Source organism: Alligator mississippiensis, chromosome 10 (genome assembly GCF_030867095.1).
Source record: "Alligator mississippiensis isolate rAllMis1 chromosome 10, rAllMis1, whole genome shotgun sequence".
Lineage (NCBI taxonomy): Eukaryota > Metazoa > Chordata > Crocodylia > Alligatoridae > Alligator > Alligator mississippiensis.
In genome coordinates, this window is record NC_081833.1 from 8,539,940 (window position 1) to 8,556,005 (window position 16,066).

Sequence of the window (16,066 nt, forward strand, 5' to 3'; positions counted from 1 at the left end):
GAAAATTTCAATTTTAGGGGGGAAAAAAGCCAAAAATATTTTCCAGTGGGGAAAAAAAAAACTTCATTGAAACTTTCCAGGTGGATCTAGTGATCACTCACCTTTTTGCAAGGTAGTTGCAGTATGGCAAATTTCAATTTGGGGGGAAAATTAAAGCCAAAAATATTTTTCAGTGGGGAAAAAAACTTTCATTGAAACTTTCCAGGTAGATCTAGTGATCGCTCATGTTTTTGCAAGGTAGTTGCAGTGTGGCATATCCCAGGCATCTAAACACTGAAACTCATGAGCTCAGAAGGAAAGAGAGAGCTCCTGTTATTTACTGTCTTGCTTTGTGTCTTTAGAAAACATACAGTGTTTTCAGGGTTTCCCTGCGACGTACTATTTTAAAAGGAAAGGTGGACAACTCCCACCCGACCACATATTTCCAAGGGCAAGGGGCTTTCATGAAAACACCAAATGTACTGATACATCTGATAAAGTCATGCATGCTGGCAGCATTCAAAACGGCAGCCCCACTCCAATCCTGGACCTGAGTGTTTCCCCCCATTGCTCTTAGGCCAGTGTCACCCTTCTGCCTTCAACAAAATTGAATTTACTCCTGAATTAAACTAGTAAGTAAGAAGAGAAACAGATGTCCGAAGTTTAATGTTTTAAAACGCTGGCTGAGTCAGGCTATTTAAAATGCTCCAGTACTTTTGTTTTGGGGAGAGCAGCTTGTAAGGTCTGTCACTTGGTTAGAAAGAGGTTGGCTTGCTGCTGCTAAGACTGTGCTGAGTTTTAGTGAAGGATTTATTACTCTGCGGTAAGATTTTACAAATTGTCAGGCACATTATTGTTCCTTTAACACCATTCAGAGCGGATGGAACAAAATAACCTTATATTCCTTGCCTGATCAGTGATCTCCGCACGCTGATCGTTCATTCCTGGAACAGTTTGTGCTGTGTTACTGGAGAAGAGGCTTGATAATCAAATAAGCAGTGCTCATGAGTTGAAATTTGCTCCTCTGACTCCTATTTAAAAGCCCAAAAGGCCAAAATTTGCACAGGATAGATGCACTGGGAAATCCATCCTTTGCTAGAAATGGACATGAAGCTACAATCCAGTCCTTATTTTTGAAGCCCACCTCAACACAGCAGAGGACAGTTGCAGTTACTGCATGTAGACCTCTATCTGCACCACCCCCCTATAGGACTATCACAGATAGTCAGGAGCTGAGGTCTTTGTACCTGAGAGTATTTTAATTGGTTATTCCTTCTCTAGTTATAAATTTGCCTCTATCTGTGGTCCATGAACTGAGCAGGAGGACCCGGAAGTACAATGCCACAAGAAGTCCTATCAGAAACATATACTTTTTGGATAAACACAAGTTCTGAATGCTGTTCTCTATAAAACAGTCAATGATGTATGTCTAAGGATAAGAATAGGAAGTAGGGAGCCAGAACACCTATTTCTGGGCTCAGCTCAGGCACCAGCTCAGTATGTGACTTCTGGTGAGTCACTGTGGATAATGCTGTGAGAATAATGGGTTTTTAGCTCAGCTGTGGAATCAAAAAAGAAAGAAAGAAAGAAGAAAAGAAAAAAAAGAAAACCTAAAAAAAAAAATCATTTCATGTTGACTGGAAATAAAAATCTACTTGCTTTCTCCGTGAATGAAAAAGCTGAGAAGTTTTTATTATTTTCTTTTGGTATTTCTTTGACTGGAAATCATAGAAAACAAGGCTGGAAGTTACCTTGTCAGTCCCCTCGCTGTGAAGCATGACCACCCATACCAAACCATTGCTCATCTTTCCTTACAGGTCCTGTTTTGAAGAAGTCTGATCTTGTTTGCTGCTGTCCTATAGATTCTCTGCATTTGGTCTACATCTTTCTTGAAGTGCATTACCTAAAGCTGGACATAATGTTCCAACTGAGGATGTACTGGAGTGAAATCAAGTGGAAGGATTATGCTGTGCGTCTGATCACACTACGGTTTATACATGCTGCTACAGTGGTTGTTTTGCTTCACAATATGCATTGGTGATTCAGGTTCAGTCCATGATCTGCTATCATCCTCAGATCTGTTTCTGCAGAAATGACTCCTAGCAAGTTATTCCCCGCCTTGTATTTGTGCAGTTGCTCATTTCTTTCTAAGTGGAGCAATCCATCCTCATCTCTTGCAAGGAAAGTCTGATTTACCTTCCTAAGCGCCATAGTTGTTCTTACTGAATCTTATCCTATTTATGTTACATCATTTCTCCCGCTTGTCAAGACCATTTTGAACTCAAATCTTGTTCTCCAAAGCTCTGGCAACCCCTTCTACCCTGGTATTATCTACAAATATAATACGTGTACTCTCTATTCTATCATCCAAATCATCAAGGAAAATATTGAATAGTACTGGACATGGGATAGATGCTTGTGCAACCCCACTCATTACATCCTTCCAGTTTGAAGGTGAAACATTTGATTTTTGAGCATACTATTTCACTCGGTTACAGTAGTTTCATCTAGACCATATTTCTCTAGCTTGCTTATAAGAGTGTCATGTGCGATAGTGTCAAAGACTTACTAAAGTCAAGATATATCACATCCGCAGCTTCTCCCCGGTCCACGAGTCCTGCTACTTTGTCATAGGAGGAAATTGGATTGGTTTGACATGACTTGTCCTTGATAAATCTAGGCTGGCTGTTAGTTTTCACCTTGTTATTTTCGAGGGGTTTACAGATATGTTGTTTTATGATTTGTTCCAGTATTTTGCTAAAAATTGGAGTTAGGCTGATTGGTTTGTAATTCCCCAGGTTTCCTTTTTAAAGGCAGGCATTATGTTTGCCCTTTTCCATTCTTCTGGAACTTAACCTGTCCTCCACGAGTTCTCAAGATAAATTACCTGTGGGTCTGCAGTTACTTCAGCCAGTTCTCTTACCAGCCCCAAATGATACAAAAACACCTAAATGACCTAAGTCGTTCCTAGCCTGTTCCTTCCCTATTGCCCATTCCCTCCCTATTTTAGCTTCAGCTCTTACCCCTTCTTGTTGATCCTAACTGTGTTAGTCATGGGACTGAATTCATAGATTCATAGATGTTAGGGTCGGAAGGGACCTCAGTAGATCATCGAGTCCAACCCCCTGCATAAGCAGGAAAGAGTGCTGGGTCTAGATGACCCCAGCTAGATACTCATCTGTCTTACTGAAGTTTAGTAAGACAGCAGCAAATCCATGTTAAAATGTTTTGCTCCATTTTCAGGGATACGGGTTGTAGCCGTATTGGTCTACAGGCAAAAGGAAGGGCTCATGAGGAAGGGTGAGCGTTCCTGAAAGCTTGCATGAGGAAGGATGAGTATGCCTGAAAGCTTTCAAGTAAAGAAAGTTTTTTGCAAATATCTAGTTGGTGTAATAAAAGATATCACTTCTGCCACGAGTTCTGATTCCTTGTTTCATTTTTGGTTTTTTTAGCCCTTTTTTAACCTCCTTTAAAAAAAAAATGGTAATTTTTACATGAAATGTAAAATCAAGGCAAATGGGTTTTCTGAATTTATTTTTCATTCAGTTTTGATTAAACTATTCACCAGATCAAGCCCAAATAAGCTTTTCATAAATAATCAACATATGCTCTACTCGCAAGTGGGATTTCCAAAATCACTCAGAACTGGCTTAACTTTGTTCCCAGTTAAGTCAGTGGTAGGAGCAGCAGGAGAACTAGGCCATCTCCAAGTATTTTGAAAAACTTGCCATTGGTATTTCTGTCCTTTGTGGTATTTCTGCATCTGAGATTCTTCATCTGTACAATGAAGACAATAACATGTCCCTGCCACTTGCACAGTGGGTAGATTCTTGTGGGCCAAATAACCTTTGATAATATATTAATGGACCAGTTTTTGCCAAGACTGATGCACTCATGTTCAAATCAGTGGCATTTCACAGGATGTCAACACCGTTTGGTTGTGCTGAACAATATACTTTAAAGTCCCAGGTAAAAGGAGCAAGAAATAAGCACAGCCTTGAAACAAAAAGCGGGGCCAAATATACTCATTCTCTGTGGGAAGGCAGCTAAAACCCATCTCTATTTATTAGCATAAATGATATTGAAATAAAAGAGATGGCATAGAAAATAACTGATCCCTCATATGCTAGTGAGGGATACAGTAGAAAAGGTAGAAACCATGAAAGCAAGAGAGAAATGTAACCTTAATCTTTATATGATGATGGACCTTTTTAATAAACTTTTTCTTTCCTGGTATATTCACTCTTCTAATACCCAGAGAACAGAAATTCTAATTACAGTTCCAATGCTGAAGGGTGACCACTAATTATCTATATATATCTTCATTAGATGTGGTTTCTGGGTAAAAGACTGGGTCTGAATTACAGAAGGTGGATTGAAAACTCAGAGAATGTACTTTCAACGTGATACGAGGTATAACTAATTAGATCATATTAATGGCATTAAAAACTTGGTTTCCACTGCAGAGGCGGTAGGATCTGGTGCAGGGGCAGGCAATTATTTCAGGAGGAGGATTGCTTAATGAGGTTTGGTCAGCTATCAAGGGTTGCATTGGTAGCCCTGTCCCTTGACAGTTGCCCCACCCCCTGATCATCATCTTGGGGCTGGAAGTCCCACCCCTAACCCCTGACCTTTGCTACCAGAAGTGCCTCCCCTTGCCCCCAGATATACTCCAGGGGGGTGGAGGGGTGCCAATCTTAGAACCAGAAAAAAACCCAATTCGTACACTAAAAGTCAAAGACCTACTATAAAATATTTTATTACAAAAAATATTTTTGTCATGGTTTGCATTTGTGTAGTGTATATAGAGGTGATTGCATAATAACTAAAAAATAAATTCTTAGTATTTTATATTGTGTGTGTGTGTGTGTATGTGTATGGTGAGGGGAGTGGTGGGGAGGTGTAAAGTGTGGGGGTGTATGGTGTATAGTAGAGAGGGTGTATGGTGGGGGGGTGTACGGTGGGGCATGTGTGTGTATGGTGGAGGTGTACAGTGGGGGGGTGTATGTATGGTGGGGGGTGTATGGTGGGGGATATGTGTGTGTATGGTGGGGGGGTGTACGGTGGGGGGTGTACAGTGGGGAGTGTGTGTGTATGGTGGGAGGTGTACAGTGGGGTGGTGTATGCATGTGTGTATGGTGGGGGGTGTATAGTGGGGGTGTGGGTTGGGAGGGGTGAGGATGTGTGGTGAGTGTGTGTATGGTGGGGGGTGTACAGTGGGGTGTATGGTGGGGGGTGTACAGTGGGGTGGTGTATGCATGTGTGTATGGTAGGGGGTTTATAGTGGGGGTGTGGGTTGGGAGGGGTGAGGATGTGTGGTGAGTGTGTGTATGGTGGGGAGTATATGGTGGGGGGGTGTATGGTGGGGGTTGTACAGTAGGGGGGTGTATGGTGGGGGTATACAGTGGGGGGTGTACAGTGGGGGGGTGTATGGTGGGGGTGTACAGTGGGGGGTGTATGTGTGTGTGTATGGTGGGGGGTGTAGGCGTGGGTTGTATGTGTGTGTGTATGATGGGGGTGTGGGTTGGAAGGGGTGAGGGCGTGTGGTGAGTGTGTGTATGGTGGGGTGTGGGGAGAGTTTGTGAGGGGTGTGGCTGTGTGTGGAGGGGCATAGGGTATCTTGGGGGGTTGTGTGGCATTTGTGGGGTGTGGGTGTGTGGCTCTGGAACACACTGTTCTCTTCTGCAGTCAATGCAGGCAGGCAACACTGTGGTCCTAGTCCCAGTCACTTGCACCCATGGATAAATGCACACATTTTTTAGAGGCAATGCTAATCTCAAGGCATCCTTTTGCACAGTCCAGACATTACTAGAGCGGCCCCTAACATAGAAGGATTCAAATGTGCATGGAAAGTATAGAGGGAAAGGACCTAGTAAGTTTTCTTATTTAACTCCTTTGCAAATGCAGAATTGTTTGCTAGGATATTGCATTTGCTCCCCATCCAGTAGTGTAAGGATGGGTAGGTGAGGGGCACATGCCCTGGGCACTGCCTAAGAAAGGGGTGTCAAATGGAGTGGGGGCTTCTCCCTTCCATTCCCTGCTGCCCTTTCCAGCTCCAGTCCCAGCTCTAATCAGTGGTGGTGCATCAGTGAGTGAGGAGCATTGTGGGGACTGCAGTACTGTCAAGTGGCAGCAGGCACCCCATTTTTGGCCGCCAAGACCTGGAGTAGTTTTGCCCCTTCAATATGGACATCTACAGCAAAAAAACCGATGTAACATTTCTTCCTGAGCAGCAGGCAACTCTACATGTGGCTCCGAGCCGCTTGCTGCCAGAGCCAGAGGCCTGAATGAAGGTCCAGAGGTAAGGTGGATGGGAGTGGGGGACTGGCCCGGACACAGTCTTGGCCAGTTATGCCTCTGTCCCTATCTTAAAGACTGGGAAATGTTAGGACACAGCTGGTTTTTTAATAGAAATCTTTGTTTATTGTGCTTTTTATTGTTCAGTCTAATTTTTAATAGCTTACGCGAGATGAAATCTTCCTACCCACCTACATCACACACCACCTTATTAACCGCTTCCTGTACAAACACATTCTTAATACATTTTAGTTGATAGAGGAAAAGAGGTCAGATCCTCAGCTGCTGTATAAAATGTTGGTGTATTAATTTCATTTACATCAGTCAAGGATTAGACTTCTCTCCACAATGTATGATTCAGATTCACAGATGTGTAGGGCTGGAAGGGACCTCATGAGATCATCGGGTCCAGCCCCCCTGCTCTGGGCAGAAAAGACTGCTGGGGTCAAATAACGCCAGCACGGTGTGCATCCAGTCTCCTTTTGAAGATCTCCAGGGTAGGTGCCTGCACCACCCCCACTGGGAGTCTATTCCCAAGTCTGGTCACATGAACCGTGAAGAAGTTTTTCCTTATATCCAGCGTGAAACCTTCTTCTATGAGTTTATGACTGTTGCTCCTGTTTGCCCTGGGGCACTTTGGTGAATAGATGTTTGTCTAGCCCCGGATATATTTGTAAGCTACCACCAAATTCCCCTGAAGCCTTCTCTTTTCTAGGCTGAACAGTCCCATATCTGTCAGCCTGTCCTTGTATGACTTGCTCTTCAGGCCTCTCATCATACAAGTGGCTCTTCTCTGGACTCTCTCAAGCTTCTCCACATCCTTCTTGAAGCGTGGCGGGTAGAGCGGGAGAATAATTTCCTTAGTTTTGCTTGAGATGCATTGGTTGAGGCATGCCAGCATATTGTTTGCTCTGCTAACTGTAGCATCACACTGGAGGCTCATTCATATGGTCAATTATGACCCCCAGGTACCCCAGATGATAATGAATCTGTATCATTTCTACTCTTTATTTTCAAATCTACATTGAGCAGATGTACCAGACTCCGCTAACTATAGCATCACACTAGTGGCTCATATTCATATGGTCAATTATGACCCCCGAGGTACCCCAGACGATAATGAATCTGTGTCATGTCTACTCTTCTTTTTAAAATCTACATTGAACAGATGTACCAGACTCATATGGACTCCTAGAAGCAAAAGAACTGGATGGATTAAGGTGGCCAGAGGAGTATGTTTAATCCGAAGCCACCAGAAAGGTGCCTGGATTTGTAAGTATTCAGATAAATGTATATCCCATGTAGATTAAAAAAAAAAAAAAAGAAAGATAAAACAGGCTGGACTTCCAAATTACTTGGATTCATCCTGCATACAGGGAATTACTGCAAAGATGAAGTGGCCTCAAACAAACAGAATGGGTAAAAATGTTACAATTGCCTGACAAGAAACATGGGAAAAAAAATATATACCTAGATGCAGCTCGCAAAAGGTCACTTTTCACCATCTCGTACTCTGTGCATCTCCATTATTGGTAATTTCCTACGGTGTTAAGTAACTTAACTTAGATGTAAACTACAACCTGTCAGCAGTCTGCTCCTCTGACAGTAATGTTCATGTTCCTGCTTTGGTCTTAAAAGAATACATCACAGAATACTAAGCAAGCCTCCAGTTGCTGGCATATAGCGCTAGCACAGAAAATAAATGCAGCTCTTTAGGAAAGACGTATTTCAGCCAATTGGGCCACTCTATGGAGATAGAGGGTAGATCTGCAACTAAGCACTGCCTTCTGATGTTGGCTTAAAGTGGTTGGTAAAAGGTCACTAAAATCCAAGGGACGAGTTTGAATGATAGTTGAAGGGGTGTGCTATGCTATTGAAAGCCCGTTGGCCATCAGACTAGTTCTCGTTGGTTAAAAGAACACAGCCAAAATGATAAACCTCCTTTTATATTCACAACACATTTTCTTTCAGCGGCTCTAGTTTTAACTCATGCTTCCGGCGATGTCTCTCATTTTCTCCTCTGGAGAGGGCTGTCTTTTAGTGACGGCCGCCCACGAGTGTGTTAGAAGATAATGACCACACCAGATACGCTTGCATTTCTTTCATCAAGCAGGAGTTCCCTGCACCCATCACACCACCTCTCCATCACTATCGCTGTCTGTTACTGTCTTTTAACACTCAGTAACACAAATTGAAGCTGAAGCTTACAGAATTTCTTACAAGCTCTTATTCATAATCATTGCGGTACTCTACACTGAAAAAAACAAATGGCCATTTTACTCTAGTGCATGCTAATGGTGACATCTATAATACTCTACCAGTACACCATCCTCTCTGATTCATGTGCCATTGCAACTTGTATGCCCTATGGGGGAAAAAAATCTTTGTGGGCTAACCTGGGCCAACTTAGTCATTTAAAAAGCATCTTCCATGACTTTAGCAAGATGTCCCACACTGTTTAAAGTATAGGAAAATAGGAGGGAAAAAATATAGCAGGTCTGAATCCCAAACATTCCCATATTTCGCAACTCATCGAAACTCAGATCTGAAACTTTTCTCTTGATACCATCAGCCCTAGCACGAGCAGGCTGAGCAAGTGAAAACGGAAAAGGAGTAGGACAATTCAGGACATGGTTAGCACAGGCCTGCCCTCCGTCAGTCTCTGGCCTCTTATCGACTGGCAGTCAGGCCTGTCAGGAGCTGCTTGAGTTTAAAGCAGCTTTCAAGAAGCACCAAAATGTCCTGAAGGTCTGGCCTAACCCCAAACTTAGAGGGACAAAAAATAGGTTTGAACCCAGCATTGCAATGTCCCTGCCACTGCACAGCTCAGAGTGACCTTGCACCTGTTTGTTGAAATGCAGCTGACACTACTGTCCACACTGGCTCTGAATTCGGTCTGAGGGTTAACACTACTCCCCCTCGCTTTTAACCTGGGAAACCAAGAAGGGAGCGGGTAAAGCTTTGCTCACAGCCGGCTATGCAGGAATGCACTCTAAATCAAAGTCGTAAAGAACTGTGCGGTCATTGATCTTTCAGGAGTGGCTTGAGCTATCAAAGTGTTGTACAGCAGGGCAACACACTCCCCTTGATTGAGTGTCTAGACTGAGCTTTGAGTCAAGTGTCCCCTCTTCCAAGACAGAAGTGGAAGACCAGCTGCACAGAGCCACCCCCCAGGGGCTGATTCATTATCTTGAATGTGTGCCATTTTCTCATAATCATAGACACCAGGAAAATAAGAAAAGGTTGATTGATTAATTTGCGACAAAAGAGCCCTGAAATGCAAAAGGAGGAGATTTTGGTTTTGCCACTTGATCCAGTGCACCACTCCTCAGTCATATAGTAAATCTTGAGGCGGGGGGTTTAGCAAAAGGATAGTAACCACACTGGATAAAGGTGAAAGGCCAGAAGACACAGCTAGCAATATGTTACTGCAGGGAGAAGTCCCTCTCCAGTTAAGCAGTAGGATCTTACCTTAATCACATCTTCATCAGATGACCTGCACTCCACAGACTCTACAAGATCAGTCACAGTCCCGTCGTCCTCCACGGAGACCACCTTCACAGGGACGGCCACGGTTTTCCCAGTGAGGATTGCCGTATTCAGGATCTCTGCTTCCTGAAAGACCAAACAGGACCTTGGTTTGCAAACTTTGCTCTCGCTTCATCAAACACCCACTCTCTTCTCCTTGGTCTGTCGTTAGAAGAACGAATCTTGTGTTCATTTCCAAACGACAACGCGAGCATTGCTGGCACAGCAGTAAGGAGAAAAGCGCAGGCACTCATCAAATGGAAGGTAACACTTGAGGAGGAAATTTGCATCTCACTGAAATCAAAGGCAAAACCCCCACTGATTTAAATGAGACAGGATTTCACCCTGGGTTTTAAGTTATGGGTTACATCTCTTCATACTACAGAGAGCAATGGCTCCGGGCACTGTAGCAACATCCCATTATAGTGGTACAAGCAAGGTGTAGGGTTTGAAAGCATTACTGCAGGACAACAACAAGCTTGACTGTGAAGTCTGATGGGATAGAAAACACAGACTCTCTCCCTTGCAGTGGAAGAGGATGAGAAGCAGATTCCCTCTGGTTAGATTAGTAAGAGAGGGTCTAGTCTGAACGGGATACTTGCTAGATACCACCACCCACAGAAGCAGTCTCTGCCACTACTATTCATTGCTGTCATTGCTGCTTGTTATTAAAGCTTGTAGCAATGGATAGAGACAGTCCCAGCTCCTGAGAGCTTACAAACTGCACAGACAGGATGGACAAAGGGAAGAGAGGCACTGGGAAGGTACAGGACTTGCTCAAGAATACACGGAGGTCCAGCAGCAGAGCTCGGAATAGCATCTAGATCTTCTCATAGGGGACTGGCTCTACCCGTTGGCTTAAGCTGCCCCCTACGTTTCCACAGGAGTGCTGTGGAAACATCAGATCTGCCTATGGAGCTGCACAATCAACCTCCATTTGATTTTGAGTATGAACTCTCTTCTTGCTGCCAGGTGCCTCCCTTATTCTGGCTGCTGTTCAGTGAATAGCAATGGTCTCCTCCCTAAGCTATAGAGTCAGGCTCCTCCTTTCTTGTTTTCTCTCTGGCTCCGTGACTTCTGCATGGGGATGAGGGGCCCAAAGGCAGGAAGTCTCCATTTCCACTGCTCTGAAACCGATGGGCTGGTTACATCCTTGCAGAGTGAGTTTAAAAGTGCTATTGTTATGATCTGATGTAAATGGCTCCATGGGGCAGGGCTACAGAGATTCAGACTCATGGGTGCCACCTTTAACATGAAGGAAGGTGCTTTGGGATCTATCCTGACCCTGCAGGTGACCTTGGCATCTCTGTGGGTCTGGTTGCCCCATCTACATAATGAAGAAAATACAGAAGGGAAGGGAAAGCTCTCTGGAAAGCCTTGGAGTTCCTAGGATGAGAGCAGCTATATAAAATTACAACAGTATTGTTTCTAATTAGGGCCATATTTAATCCCAATAGCATATTACCCATTCAATGTATTCCTTACACACTTTTAGAGGAGCTTTGGTAATACACACAGATTCAGAACCATAGGACGCAACTGTGCTCTAGGTGTCTTTTTTCCAAGGGAAACAGAAGGCACAACTTAGCTCCTGCTTTCTTCCCATTCCTAATTGCAAGATGCGACTCATTCCTGGAAAGCTTTTGAAGCTTTTCCAAACCAGGCCTCCAAATCAAGAAACATCCCATGGAACAAGAGACTCTGGACTTCATCTGGTTCAGATGAAATACAGTCTCCAACACCCCTGTCGCTCACTTCTCATTATCTAAATAGCACCTGCTATCAGTTCTCAGCCTGACCTGATTTCTCGTGTGGCAGGGGACAAAGGAAGAGATTGAAACCAAGTATGCAGAAGAAGATGACTCTCCCGTCTGTCTCTTGGGCTAGAGAAGAGACGCACGTCTTTCTCTCATCTAAAGGGCCTGGATCAAAAAAACTCCCTTCACACTACTTAAAGGAACCCAGGCACTTTCTTCTGGCTCAAAGCAATATCTAAAAAAAGAAAAGTATCTTCTATTGATACGGCCACCTTGCTGGGGTTGTCCCACCCCTGCCATGCTCCTTAGGGGAAGGAAAAGCAGAATTTTACAGAAAGACACCTGAAGAAGAAAGGTCCCTCTTTCCCCCATCCAAGCCCTCCAGCGAGTCAGAAATCACAATTCACACAAAGATGCATGATTCTGGGAAGAGCCAGCCTGCGTGAGGCCCATCTGTCGTAGGCACACGCTTGCTCTCAGAACTGGTTAGACTATTCTGGCAATTGGGATACTGGGACAGTTGGCAACTAAATTTCCAGATGTGTTAATGTGTTGTTTCTTGTTGTTTTGTTTGTTTGAACTTAAATCTGAAGCCTTGCAGAGACTTTTGGGCAAGCCCTAGAGTGTCATGGAAGGTCTTGCTGAAAGTCTGCATAGGGAAGGAGAGGCATGAGAAGGAGCCCTTCAAACAGTCTAACGAAATGGGGTGCCCAAGAGAAAAGTGGGCTTCCCCCTAGCTTTACCAGCAAGCAGTGAGCCTCATGCATCCACTTTGAGTTAGCCTCCAGGAGCTTAGAAATGTATAAGAATCATTAACGAGCCACATCCGACTCTCTCTGGACCTGGAATAGTATGACAACAGACTGTCAGAAGACTTCTGGTGCCTCCTACTCTCACTTGGCATACAAATACACCAGATAAGGCCCCTCTTACCTTTTTCATCGCTGGCTGCAGATGAGCATAGGATTGCTAAGATTAACTCTGCTCACTCTATTTTTTTTATCTAATAAAACGTTAGCTTGGATTATTATTATTTACTGTTTGAATTACAGTAAGAGCTCAAAGATCATCGTCTGGATCAAAGTCCCTTTGTCCCAGGTATTATACAAACAAAGGTAGACTCAGTCTCCCTGCCTAAAGAGTTTGCAGTATAAGAACACAACCTGGGAAACAATGATACATGTGCTTAACTTTATGTGAACACATTCATGCATCCTGTAACAGGATGCTGGAAGGCTCCTGTTACTTTAGGAGGAAAGAGTACCAGGCTGAGCTGAACCAAGGAGGCCTGGTAGCTAGGAAATTAGCTAGTTGCTAATGAAACGGCCACCAGCAGACAGACCAGAGTGCAAGACACCTTCCCATAGCTAGCTTGTCCCTGCAACTCACCCTGGGGAGGGAGGCAGAGCAGTAAAATGCAGTGAGGGTAGTTAGGGACCCAGCCCAGAAACAAGGAGCAGCGGACAGAAGAGCTCAGTTCTAGCAGGGAGGGCAGGCAGGTCATCAGGCACAGATGGGAAACTCCTGCGGGTGCCCACAGAGCCACATGACTGGATGGGATGGGGCTTAGGAGACTCAGAAACAGGGATCCTGGTTTTCTCTGATAAAAACTTACAAATTCTCTGAAAAAAACTGCAACTTCTCTGATAAAAATCCCCAAATCCATGATTAAAATAAAAGGCTCCCCACAGCCCTGGTGGTGCTCCTCACCCCCATCCCCCACACAACCCCTTGTCCCCCCCAGCTCTGCCATAGGGGCCCCCAGCTGCCAGGGTCCCAGGTCCACAGCCCCCTGCCCCTGGCGGGAAGCTGAGGCTGCTGCAGCAAAGCTGGGCTTGGCTCCCCCCTGCTGCCTGCCTGCTGTGCGCTCAGGCAGAGGAAGCTGGCTCCCCACTGCTGCACACACTCCCCAAGGGCCAGGGGGGGCTTGTGTCCCCCAGATCTAAGTGAGATGAGCTGTATGCTTGGGGGTGGGGCAGCTCCTTGGCACTGCATGCACTCCCAGGGGGCAAGGAGAACCCATGCCCCCCAGATCTGTGCACGGGGCAGGGCGGGGGGGGGTGTCGCACACAGGCTGTGGGCTCAGGCTTCCACCCTGCTGCCCTCCCCTAGGGCCCCCGCAGCCCAGCAGGTGCAACCCAGCATGGCAGGGAATAGCAGGGCCACACAAGAAGCTGCTTGTCACTGTGAGCCCTGGACTGCCCTGGCGACGTGCCCCGTGTGTGTGTGGCTGTAGTGAGGGCAGCGGCACAGGGTCTGCCAGCCTGCAGAGAGCCCATTGCAAAACTGCAAAATCTGTGGGTGTCTCCAGTAAAATGAGAAATTGGCGTTTGCCTCCAGTAAAATGAAATACCCATGGTATACTCCGTTTTCCTGTGGGAAATGGAAACCCCAGATCCCTGCTCATAAAGCCTGGGCCTGAGAGCAGGCAACCAGTCTGACCGTGCTAGCCACAGAGCGGAGAGCTTCTGCCCTGGAAAGTGGCAGTGGGAGGCTCTGCTGACTCCTGGACTGTCTGACAATGCCAGCAAGACCCTGCATGCTTCAGGCAGTTTGGCTGGGACTAGAAAGGGGTGGTTCAGAGGTCCCATGCATGCCCAAGGGGCATGTCACTGACTTGAACCCTGCCAGGGTCAGGCTCAAGGCACAGATAGGGACCAGGAAGCCCACTGTTGCCCAAGAGGGGCAGATACAGGGCTAGAGAGCCCACACCCAGAGAGGAGGAAGAGCTTGGGGTCAGGGGGCCGACAGCCTGGGAGGGGCAGCAGAAACAGGGCTAGAGAACCCACAGCCTGGAGAGGAGTTGAGATAAGGGCTGGGGGCCCACAGCCCAGGAGAGGCAAAGAGGGTGAGACAAGGGTGGCAGCCCAAGGAACCAGGCCCAGTTTAGCGGGGCTGGCCTAAAGGGACTAGCTAGAGCAGAGGGACGGAGGCTGGGAAGGCCAAAGCCTCAACTAGGTAGAGGAGGCCTGAGGTGGCCTGGTAGTTGGGCAAAGTGCCCACTAAAGTAATGATTGGAGACACCTGCAAGGCATAGGGCACAGCTGTAGAGGAGGTTCAGAGGCTGTGATTAGCCACTAAGGTGATGAGTAGTGATACTGGCATTCATAAGTGAGATCTTACTTGGACAGCCCTGGAGCAGCCTTCTTTTCTAAAGACATAACATCAAGGTGTGGCAGGAGAGCTGAAGGGGAGATTGTCCAAAGAAAGCAGAGAGGATAAGGGCTAAGAGTGTGCTCCAGAGGCATTACGGACACACCTGGGTTAGGACCTTGTTACAAATCCCAATGGGAACACTTAAATGCCTGAACCTAAGCATGTACATACTTCTTTGTAAAATAAGGACCTAAGCAACACAGGTTCTTACTTTGCCTAGAGACTGTCTTTTCCTTCAATCGCAGGTATGTCACTCCCAGCTTTCAAGGGATTTAAAAACTGGATCTAGATCCAAGTTCCAGATCCAGCCTCAAATTTAGCCAGACTCTCCATTCCAAAAACAGGACATCGCTGCATGCTGCCAAACCCTTCCTGGTGTAATACAATATATTGTAAACATTGCTGCTTCTTAAAGGTGCAAACTCTTTTATAAAAGAATTAAGCCTAGCATGTGTAAAAACCACTAATGTTCTAAAGTAGGATCATGATTTCCTATCAGCACGTGTCAAATCACCTGAACTAGTCAGAGGAGACAAATCCATCTCCTACTTCTGGAGACTACAAAGCAAAACCCAATACTCTACAGAATCTACACAGCAGCCAAAAGTAGTTCTTTCTCCATGGTTTTCAGAAATTCCACCTGTGCACACTTGGAGGACTACTTCTTTAGACACCTGGTCTGCATTTCTCATTTGAATGGAGAAGTGTAACAAGCATCTACTCCAATCTAAACAGCAGGGGCCATGACAAATGCTGCTTCAGTCATTTGTTTAATGGCTAGAAAGGGCTTAATGTTCCCATGGTGAAAGTACATAAAAAATTACTTAATTCCAAGGAAACAAACATGATACTTATTTAGCCTATACAGAGATTTATAGTTCAAATTCTCAGCATGTAAGAGCTATAAATCTAAATACTTAGTAATTTAAAAGTGTTACTTTCTGCTCTTTAAATGATACTGGAATCTTTAGAAGAATTATTACGTTCTTTGTCCATAACTAACAAAGATTATAGGAGACATGATACCAGGGGAATACAAGACGGAGTACTTATGGGCCTTGCAAAGCTATAGCCTAGTATTCTGTCTACTAAAAGTTGATTCCTGGAATAGCTGTAATTAGATGCTGGGTTCTTTTTTTTCCCCATAACCATTATGTAATGTATTTTGGTGCACGTCTCTAATTCCTGCACACCAAAACCCAATAGTAATCAAATAAAATAATAATAACAACAATCAGAGACAAGAATTCATCTTCCTGTAATGGGAGCAAGAAACCAGGTAATTTTTATTCTGAAATTGCCACCATGTTAAACAAAAATGGTGAAGGTTTATTAAGGATAGCCTCAGA

At 45.1% G+C, this 16,066-nt stretch overlaps 1 protein-coding gene across 3 annotated transcripts in view; it reads right to left on the bottom strand.

Moving 5' to 3' along the window:
- The window catches only part of TMEM132D (transmembrane protein 132D), a 465,160-nt gene that overhangs the window by 49,341 nt on the left and 399,753 nt on the right, over positions 1-16,066 (bottom strand). For all 3 annotated transcript variants that reach the window (XM_059713431.1, XM_059713430.1, XM_006275063.4), the window contains exon 5: positions 9,748-9,891. In XM_059713431.1, the coding sequence (XP_059569414.1) occupies positions 9,748-9,891 (144 nt within the window). The remainder of the gene's footprint in view (positions 1-9,747; positions 9,892-16,066) is intronic.